General features: G+C 39.1%; 1 protein-coding gene across 1 annotated transcript in view; it reads right to left on the bottom strand.

The window, feature by feature from the left end:
- Nucleotides 1–231: 231 nt before the first annotated feature.
- Nucleotides 232–11,273, bottom strand: part of ARHGAP8 (Rho GTPase activating protein 8) — a 32,977-nt gene continuing 21,935 nt past the window's right edge. Inside the window, 4 exon segments of the mRNA XM_088055063.1 lie at nucleotides 232–362; nucleotides 996–1,006; nucleotides 1,008–1,071; nucleotides 9,190–9,197. Of these exon segments, the coding sequence (XP_087911189.1) occupies nucleotides 232–362; nucleotides 996–1,006; nucleotides 1,008–1,071; nucleotides 9,190–9,197 (214 nt within the window).

Raw genomic sequence — 11,273 nt, 5'->3', positions numbered from 1 at the left:
ACTCCTACTCCCTGACAAAGGCTACATAATTAAAGTTTCATAATTCATAGCTTTAGATCCTTTATTCCCCAGGATGTTCTCTTGTGGGAAAAATTGCACTGAAAAAACCCCAAACAACCCCACAAACAAGAAAACAAAAACCAAACCAAACCAAACCAAACCAGCAATATACATACATACATACATACATACATATATATATATATATATATATATATATATATATATATATCACCATTCACTGATGATTTCAAGGATATGTTCATAACAGTCAAATGGCTGAGAGAGTTTCCTAAGGAAAGTCTTCAGGATAACAGCAGGAATATGGATATCATGATAATCATCAAAATTCACAGACTTACCTCAAAGGAGAAGAAGCAAAAAGGATATTCAATTATATGTTTTACTTTTTCTTCAAGCTACTTGAAAACTGTTTCACACAACAGTTTGAGCAGAAACCTCTTGTCCTTCTGCTGCTGGTAACACCTAATATTTTATTTTTGCATTTTTCATTTGCATAGAGTTTAATTAATTTTCCTAAAAGAGGTTCTCCCCATAAAGGCAATTCATAAAATGACTTCACAGGGAGGTCATTGACTTACAAAATTACTTCACTACATTTCATAAATTATTAGGTAAAATTATATTTCTTTGTCATAATCAGAGGCAAGATGACACAGGGACTCTGCACTTTGTGACTACAGTAAAGTGCATAATATTTTTTATATTTTTTTGTGAAAAATACACCTTTTTTGACTCAAACCTCATTAGCTGTTACAGATTTTTTTACAGCTCTGGTTTGACATTAAGAGATGACCTGCTGTTCAGCAAGCATTAAGTACCTATTGCTATCTCCCAGGTTTCTCTACTAGTGCTCTTATTATTTTATTTTGAAATGGCTTTGATTAATTATTTGCAAGAAATTGCATTTCTGCTTCACCAACAAAACCAGGAGCACTCACATTGCTACTGGCAATGGTGTGATGACAATTTACCCTGATTGTAGTTTCTGCACATCTTTGATAGTTTGGATGCTGGCTGACTTCCTGAAGAGGCCCTCTACTTGTAGTCCTGAAAAATAATTTGAAAATTAAACAAATATAAAACAAATTTTAAAAATAAACTGTTTTAAGGTGTTTTGGTGCAGATCATTGCTCCTTACACCCCTCTGGAAGCCATTGGGACTCAAAACTCTTCCCATCCATGGTGTTTTGAAATATCCGATTCTAGTCTTGAGGCAGTTCCGAATTAATATCCTGAAAGATATGTACCTAACATTATGGACTAACTGATATCTGACTTCATCTAGGGAAGAAAAACGTTGAAAAAGGATTTCATTTGGACCTCAGTTTTCAAGGTAAATTATTTATCTTTTATTATATTAAATTATTATTTAATTATTATTCAAAATAGGATGGGGCCAAGAACTACTACTTTTCTTGAGACTTGTGGTACTTGCTTTTTGAGTTTGGTAAAACTCTCATTTCCCTCTCCTTCTTTCCAGTTTGTGCTGTTCTTCACATCCAGCACATAATGTAATTTCACTCACATGTTGTCTGATCTGGAAATTCTACTGGAAGCAGAGTTATCTAAAATATTAGCCTGTGCTGGTCTGACTAAACAAGAAATTGCAGTTTTGAGAAGGTTGGTAGACTACCCACAGCTTGGAGGCACTACTCTGTTTCTGTATATGAGTGAGGAAGACCAGATTGACTTTTTTATTTTTTCATGCAGGTCAGCAGCCAGACTGAAACATTCTAATATTTCAACTAAAGTACACATGAGTTTGTTTGCATGATCAATAATCTTTCCTGTGTTCTAGAAAAATTGAGTCATATATTAATGAAGGATACTCAATCATTCTTTCAAATTCACTCAGGTTGCAGATGTATTTCATGCATGAAAAATCAGTAAATAATTAACAAAATTCCTGAATGAACCCATCATCTAGTATTGTTCACATGAATTTAGGCCAGTATACTAAAAAACTGGTAACATACCGCTGAACTACATTATCATAGACAAGTTTCAGGGACTTTTGCCAAGGACCTCAAACTCTCTTTGAAAGTGCTCCACTGACTAGGTTTAGAGGTTTGGCTGGAGTTCAGCTGAATACAGCTCCTAGTTACTTCCTAGCAAAATATGCCCTTGCCTGTTGAATATTAAAATGTTAGCTTATGCACTCACTTCTAGAAGGAGTAGGACATCTCAAGCTACCATATCTAAGCTTCTTAACAGATGTGGTTACTAAAGGAACCAAGTATGATATATTTGACCCCTGGCTTTACTCTCCATCAGATTGTGTTTCACTTAAATAAAATTACAGCAAATAACATTACTGTAGCAAAACCATTATATTAGATTTATTGTACAACCTGTCCAAAAACACTGCTTGGGAAGTAGCAGATGGGAACTACTAGCTTGTCAAGGCACTGTCCTCAGCAAATGTTTCCTGAGAATTTGAGTAATTTTATACTGGTTGTCAGTGGACTAGAGGTGTTCTGTACAAACAACTCTTTCAGAAAATGGATATCCAGAAACATTTCCAATTTGGTTTGCAGGAATTGAGTTAATAATTAGTGTTTTTATCTGATGTGAATCTTGCTGTAAGGACTACAATGTAATAAATATCAATTATTAACAGGTTTTTGCCTTTATTGTTTAAGCTTTCAAGAGTCTTATTAAAAGCATTTATTTGTAGCACAGACAACAGCTGTGCTTATATGGCTCTGCTTCCCATCAATGTTCCTATAATGGCACATAACACTAAGCTCTTGCTGGTTATGTTTTTGGACAGGGAAAAGCAACTTTTATTTTCATCTGCAAAAAGCTGGGATACAGGCAATATCTGTATTCTTCTGGAACTCATTTACCATGCCAGGTGAAACTGAATCCATACACAGCAATTTGTTTGAGTACAGGTGGCAACAAGCCAACTACCAAAGTAAATATACTCAGTGCTTTTTACATTTGTGGGCAACCCAGCCAAATGACAGGACACATAATTAAATGTAGGTTAGTGCAATTAGTTAAATGTAGGTTTATTTTTCTTAGGGAAAAAGAAAAAGCCATATTCAACAGTAAATGAACCACAACAGCAAGTCACTTTTTTTTTTTTTTTGACATATAAGATGCTCAGAAAATAAGAAATTAGAGCAATTCTTAAATCAATCTAGGGTTCTGACTTCAGTCTCAAATAGAAATATGAGTCAACAGCAATTATGCTCTTGATGGAGGAAAACAATGACCCTGGGTACACTGATGAACTGTGAGAAACATGAACTGAAAAGGACACTTTGCCTTAGAAGTTTGTAAAACTATTAATTATTCTTAGTGCTCTCTGTGTTTAAGTTGGTCAAGGGAAAGCTACCTAAATCCATGATTTGAGAGACAGCATGTCCCTTGTCACATAACCTGAAAACAGTATTAGCATATGCCCCAACAAGGGTCTCATAACAAGTGATGGGAAGTGTCTCAGTTTGAGACAAGTTAGGAGGAAACATCCTCAAAGTGGCATCTCCTCAGAAAAAGTAGGTTTCAGCCCTTCCCCCACCAATATGACAGGAATTTCTTGGTGGAAAGTGAAAAAAACCAGTTTATTTAACAAGCAGGCTGCACACAGGCATGGGAGAAAGAATGAATAATGTTAGATATTAAAACCTTTTCTCTGTGGAGAAAGCTGGTGGAGTTTAGAGTTCTGCTCAGCTTCTCCTGAGGTCGAGAGACCAGGCTGTGGCCAGGGATGTGGAGTCCCTGCAGCCTTCCCATGCCAGGACGTGGTGTAGGGCTTCTGGTGATGTTCTGGTGTTCCAGACCGGAGCTAAGGGAAACAGTTCCAGAAGAAGAAGCCACAGTCCTGGGGAAAACTTCTTGCCTCAGATAAAAAAAACTAGCTAAAAGCAAAGAATGTGTTCTTTCCCTCTCTTGAGAAAGACAGGGAGCAAGTCCAGGGGAGCCTCTGTTTGAACATAGACTGCCAAACGAATTCCAGCATGACCGGAATTACAGCATGACCTCTTACAGCCATCTCTGTAAAAAGACTTCTTTTTTCTTGTGTACAAGTTGAGCTATTTCACCATAAACAGCATAAACAACACAGTCTATATAAAGTATTCACCCTGGAGTAGCCGTGCCAGAGCACTGTGGGGGCATGAAGGGCGTGAGCCTGGATTCCCCAGTTCTGATGAGCACTGCATGCCACTAGATTCTATCACCACTGCAGAGCCTGTGATGAGTTAATTCACACAAACTGCCCCCTTGCCCTTCACCAGAATAAACAAATATAGAGATCAGTGGACATTTACTAACCTGCATTAAACTCCTCAGATCAAAAAGAGTGAAATTTAATTCTAAATATTAAGTGCTAGACAGAAAAATGTAGTATGACTAGCAAAGAAGCCATCTATACTCAATAAATTGATACTGTGATTAAGAATGCAACTGAGTAATTATTTAAATGTCAGTAATCATAAATGAAAGCAGGCAGGCACTTTATTCCACACTGAAATAAGATAGCTTTCACCAGAGTAGACAATATTTCACAGTGCCATGACACAACTGTGTCACACTCTGCATTTATTTACTGTTGCTAAAAATGCTTAGCTCCCCTCCTACTTGCCCCCATCAGTTGTCCCACAAAAAAAGACACAGAAAATCAAAAACTATAAAGATAAATTAAAGCAACACATGCTGTCAAATGGCTGGAAACTTGTCAAAGAAAGGCAGACAAGAAAATTACATTCTTTTTCTTTCAATCATCCTTGATTTGAGGGTTGCTGGCATCAAAAACCTTTGTTATTTTGTCTGCTTTCAGAAGAGAAATGGCAAAGAGTGAGCATCTGAATTCCTTCTGTCCCAAATTCAGTTTGGAAATGTTTCTTACAACTAGGATCCTGCCAATTCTTACAAAGTGTTCATCCTGATTTGGAAGTGATTTTCATTCCCACTAATGCATGTCTAAACAAAGACATCTTCTTTCAGATTTCCTAGCTCTAGTAAGATTTTTTTTTTTAATTCAGGACTAATTTATTTCTTATACAAGGACTGCTGAGTTCATAGCATATTTTAATTGTCACTGCTTCTTCTTAAATGCCCAAAGTGGCACTAACTTTACTGTTTAAGACAAATTTGAACTATTTTTTTAAAGCTAGTGTAACAGTGCAAGTTTGAGCAGGAGATTGCATATCCTTCCTTTTCCTTGCATTCTGAGCAATGAATGCAGAGCAAATGAATGGGATGTCTACAGCTCATAAAGGTGATTTGCACAGCAGAGCAAGACCAGAGGAAAAGGAGACATTCCCAGTCCTACTGAAAAGCCTTGCAGCAGCAGAATCCAAAGTTTATTTGTGTCCTTGAAGTTTTGAACTGCATTTTATAGCCTTTTCATGTATGAACAAATATTCTCAGTTTACATTTGGAATCTCAGAGAATAATTTATTAGTAATGCCTGATGTGTTGGTTTTGCATGGCTGGTTTTTGGTGGAGAAGGAAGAAACCAGCCATTCAAGTGATTTTTCTGTGAGAAGCTGCTAGAAGCTTTCTCTGTGCCTGGCATAGCCAATCGCTGGATGTCTCTGAGAATACACATGCTGCTATGCCAATTAGAGAAGCTGGCAATGCCTCTGTGATGAAATATTTAAAAAGGAAATCTAAACTATGTGCAGGTTCTTCTGAGGGATGGGGAGGTGCCACAGCTGGGGCCATCCCAGTGCCACAAGCAGCCAGGTGTGGCCATCTGGGCACGGCCAGCGGTGAACTCTGCCTGCCTGGCCACCTCTAGCCTGTTGCGCTGCAGACAGAAAGGCGGGGTGGTGGCTGCAGCTTCTCCTTCCCAGTGCTGCTGCATGGCTGCAGCCATCGCTGTTGGAGTCTGAGGCACAGAGTGCGTGCCCTTATCTCTGATACCTGGCTCTGACATCCAAGATAACACTAAATTTCATATAACACCATGAAAACAACTCTTGAAGTTAAATAGAGAAACTAAAAGCGTGAGTGTGTAAATTAGAGAGTTTTCTTAAGTCACTGGGTGAAAAAGTTAGTTTAGAGTTTAAACTAGTTTAGAGAACAGAAGACAAGATGGAGGATTTAGGGTGTTGTCTCTTTTCCTTCTTCTTTCTTCTTAATCTTCTTCTTCTAGAGGTTTTTGGGTAACAGTAAGTGACTGGATAGAGAATGCTGCAGTGCAGCACACGGGTGATGGGTCATTGGGTCGCTAAGAAAAATAATTTACGTGTTTGTTGTTAATTGAGTGAAAAGAAGTATAAAGATAAAAGAGCTGCATGTTTCGAGGCCATTTTGTGCCTTTCGAGCCAAGTCGAGCCAGGCAATGGTAAGTTAAGCAGAAAGTCAGGGGAAGACATGCCAAGACTTTTGATAATATATTAATAAACACAAGAAACAAGAGCCTAACAAGCCTTTGGAGTATCCTTCCTGACATAGAACCAAGATGAACGAAACTCCCCATGAGGGAGTATCCCAGAAGAACTAGGCCCTGAAAAGACCGAGAACGAGCGACAATCTCGGCAAGGTTCGCAGCAAGCTGTACCTGCTTGGCTGCTTTTTGCCAGCTGTGCTGTGGGCAGAAGGGACAGCGTAGCAGCAGCTTTTATTTTTCAGCATCCTGCATGAAGAGAGGCGCTGAAAGGCAGGAGCCACATGGCTGGTGGCGAGAGGCATGGCGAGTGATACCCCAACAGTCCAGTTGAGATCAACCTTTCAGTGCTACGAAACCCTATAAGAACTTGAGAACAAAAGAACTTATGGATAACAATTTTCTTCTGGATCACAGAAAAGGAAAAGAGGAGGGACATGTGAGGAGAATCAACATAGCAGCACTGAGGTCAGTGAAGGGAAGTAGGGGGAGAAGGTGCTCTGAATGTCAGAGCTGAGATTCTTCTGCAAGCTGTGGCAAGGACTATAACACAACAAACTGTCTCCCTGAAATTCCTGAAGTGCATGGGGGGATGTAGAGATCCACTCACAGCCTGTGGGAAAAATTGCTCATGCTGGAGCAGGCGGATGCTGAAAAGCTGTAATTTTGTGGGAGACTCGAAGAGAGAGAAAGCCCTTGCTTCCAGAGAACTGCCTCCTGTGGGAACGACCCCATGGCATAGCAGAAAAGACTCCTCTCCCTAAGCAAACTGAAGAAAGATTTTGACTGAAAAATTGACAAAAACTCCCTTACCCTGTCTCCCTGTGCTGTCGGTAGGGAGGAGGGAGGGGCTGGAGGGTGGGAAGGAAAGGGATAGGTGTTTTAAAGGCTTATTTTATTCCTCATTATCCTTCTCTGATTCTGTTAATAATAAATTAATTTTGCAAATTTGAGACTGTTTTGCCCTTGAAGTGTTTCTCCTGGTCCCTATCTCAGCTCATGAAACCTTTGTTAATTTTTTTTCCCTCTCCTCTATGCAGAGTGAAGGGAGCAACTCTTGTGGGTGCCTGACATTGGGCCACTGTCAAACCACGACACCTGAGCACAAAAAATACAAACTGTGCTTACTACAAAGTTCATTTTTATTTGATGGCACACAAACCAGTCTTGGAATTTATCTCATCTCCATGAGCCTTATGGAAAAATATTCATATGAAAACAAAAGAGCCAAGAACTTGGATTATTCAAATAGCCAATGTGAAGCTTTCCCAGTGTTGCATTTTTAGAAGATATTTGACTGATCACAGGAACGGGAGGCCAGGATGCAAAGCTACAGAAATCCAGGCATTCAGAATGCATAACCATCCATCTCTACCCATTCTGACTACCACCACCATTAAAAAAATGGAACCAGAACTTTCTCCATCAGCAAGATTTTTTTGTGATTCATGGAAGGGACAAAGAGGAAAGATTAATCATTGTTTACCACTGCTTCTTCTAGTGAACAGATAAAAGACAACTTTAGTTGTCACTATAATCATACAATAGGATATTTATTACTTTATCATTAAACTTCTACTGCATGGTTATTACTATTTCATTTAGACCTTTGAGTCAGCACCCAGGACTCTCCTGTGGTACCACGAGACAACAAAGAACAAAAGCTTTATGCTGTGTAACACTTCTAAGTCAACAAAATAGGTGGGGTAAGAAAGACTTGGCCATGGAGAGATATCTGTGAGATAATTTTCCTATAGGGACCAGTTTTCTTTTCTGCTTTGCAATTCCCTAGTGCAATTCTTTCACCATGACCTTATTGTTCCATCCCTTCTGAGCTGCTATTGATCTCACATGAGCTCTTTAGTAACCAGTTCTCTGTGCAATTCTCCTGTAGCTGTTTCCTTATATGGCCACTCTATAGAACACAAATGTTTTCAAATTTTGGAAATTTTAGTGATGATCATAGAAGGTTACTTTGCTTTTAAATTTTTTAAAGCATTAATAAGAATGTTGTTTATACCTTTGAGGATACTCTCTAAAACATAAAATACATTAACAGTAATAATCCTATCTATAAATTTCAAAGTTGTATTTTGCATAAAACCAGCTACAAATTAGTGTATTCGTGTTTGAAATAGGCTTCACTTGAGAGACATCCCTGCCCTTTGTAACCTATTTGACATCTTCATGTAGGTCTTAACAGCACAGTTTATACATGTATTCAATCAAATAAAAATACACAAAAGCTGATGCCTGACCTCCAGATATTGGGGGGTTTGCAAACAAAAACCAGATTTTGTTGTGTGGTTTTATCCTTCACAGCATGGCATTACTGAAACAGTTGGTCTTGAGGGGCAGCCCCCTTTTACAGTCTCACTTTGTCACAGAGGAGCTGGTGAGGACACATGGAGACATTAACCAGATAAAGAAAATAAACACCCTGTGACTAAGCTTGGCTTCTTGGAGAAAAGGCCCTGTGAGTGAAGCATCAAGTGTTGCTGTTCCCTGTGAAAAGAACAATACCAGGTTAAAAACACTTAAGAACTGTTCTGAAAAAGAGAGTGGATATTTAATTAAGTACTGTAATTTCTCAGGGGATAGAAGAGATAAAGTAGTACACACACACACAAAAATCTTATTTAGTGCAAGTCAAGCCTTGCATTTATAAACTAGATGGTTTTGAGGCTGTGCATAGAAAAAAGAAGTCCTCGGGTTTGCTGGTTAATATGAAGAGCAAGTTACAAATGTGCTTTTTTTACAAGCTTTTTTTACTATTTGGCTTGACTAAATCATCACATGGGTTCAGGATGATATCACACCCTTCTTTCTGAAATTAAGAGCATTTCTCTGGTTTGGTCCAGAAGATTACCTCTGAGGTTTAGTCTTAATGAGCTGATGACTTTTTCAGATACTCAGAACACATTTTAGGAAATCAGTTCTCCTCCATGGAAGTTTAAAAAACCAAAATCAGGAATTTTAAAATTCAGTATTAAAAACATTTTTCACTCTAAAGCAAAGCTGGAATGGAAATGGTGAAATGGCTATATTTTATCCCCTTCTTGAAAAAAACAACCTGAAAATTACAGGAATTAGGAAACTTCAGCTTACCGTGTTTATTGCAATACATCTAAGACATGAGCTATGATAGTTCTTGTTTCTAAAATACAGACAGATGTAGATGAATCTCTGCAAACAGGAAATTCTTTAGTCTCTGTAAAAGTACTGGAGAGGCTTACTACCTGGCTCCAGCGAGAGCAATCTTGGTCAGAAAGAGCACTATGCAGTCAAATAAATGTAAATGTCACATAAATGTAAACTGGGTCCAAGAAGGGGAGTTTTGACTCATTTGTACAGGTGACAGTGCCTCCACACTGGGAGAAGCTGCTGCAAAAAGAGGTGTCTGAAACTGAGGCACAGAATTTAGACATCAAGGAGGAAGACTGTGACCCCAAGCAATCTGTCAAAGGAAGTGGAATCAGTCAGGTGAAAAAGGTCGGGTGAGCTTCAGGGACTGAGAACTTCCTTAGCCTGGACACACCACTGCAGCTGCCTGATCTGAATAGCAGCACAGCTCTTGCACCAGAGCTGCTCAAGAAATAAGTCTGAACAGTGCAGAATGGACATAAGGGATGCCACAGGGTCGCTGATATTTCAAGAAATCCTAACTCTGCCGATGAAGCTGGATTTTGCAGAAGCTTCTGTCCTCTAACTCAGAGTTTCCAAAACTGATGTCAAGTACATAACGTGCGAAAATGTAGCAATGAAAGAAAGAGTGGAACTACTGCACCTTGGGTGAAAACCAAATCCTACTTCCTGCTAACTCTGCAAGGCTGAAAACTACCAAAATCAAATGAGTCAGGGGAATGACAGTGAATTTTTGTCACTTCCAGAAGACAGTGACAAAACTGAAACTGAAGCTTTCACTGTGCTTATGGCCACGTCTGGAGTACAAAGAATGGTGCCAGTCACCTTCCTGGGGCTGTCAGCAACCCACAGAGTCAGCACAACTGAGTTATTCCAGATTTATAGAAAGAGTTAAAATCACAGCAGACAGCAGGTACAACAGATACCTGCACACCTATAATCAAGTGCAAAAAAATGCATGTCTATCATCTACTACTTAACAGGCTTGGCATGGCAGGTACTTGGCTTTCAAGTAAAAAGTACTTTTTACTTTTCAAGCATCAGCTGGCTGAGAATGTCAAAAAAAACCTCTACCTGACAAGCAATCTCTCTTTAGAAATCTGATTTGTGGAAATCTCTTTATGATAGGGAATATCATAGCTCTGAGCAAACCTGTGCTTGGCTGGAAAATAATGTTGACCGAGCCCTTGGCACTCCTTTCTGAGGGCACAGAAGGATTGAGAGCTGAGGAAAAGAATAAGTTCAGCTAAGAAGAGCTTGAACTGGACTGTGAATCAGTGGCCAGCACTACTCTGCCACTGATCTGTGAAGATGTACAAAGTAGGACAAGAAGTCTCATCACATTGGAGTCCATCCCTTCCAAGCTGAACTGATAGTGCTCTGAATAGATGAAATTCTAGCCATAGGTGGACAAGGCTTAGAGAAAACTCAAGGATGATTACTGCTTTCAGAATGGCACATATTTCATCTAGGAGAAATGCTGCAGTGATGAAGATGACCCAACCCTGGAGTTTTTTTAACCATAACCATCATAACTTGCTTTTTTTCCCTCTACTGCACATTTGGTGTTGCTTTTTCAGAAAACTAGGTATCTGAGCTGACTCAGCAAATGTTGAGGGAGAAGAGTATGAACCTGGTGCAGCAGTGATGAGACAAAACACCCAGAAAGAACAAAAGCAAGACATAGAGGTTTTATGTCAGATCAATGCATGAATAACTAGTTATTGGTCACTAACACAACATAATGATGGCCATAAAC

Source organism: Pseudopodoces humilis, chromosome 5, assembly GCF_049639895.1.
Source record: "Pseudopodoces humilis isolate 2021_Gansu_Grassland_sample_001 chromosome 5, ASM4963989v1, whole genome shotgun sequence".
Taxonomy (NCBI): domain Eukaryota; kingdom Metazoa; phylum Chordata; class Aves; order Passeriformes; family Paridae; genus Pseudopodoces; species Pseudopodoces humilis.
This window is presented reverse-complemented; position numbering and strand designations above follow the sequence as displayed.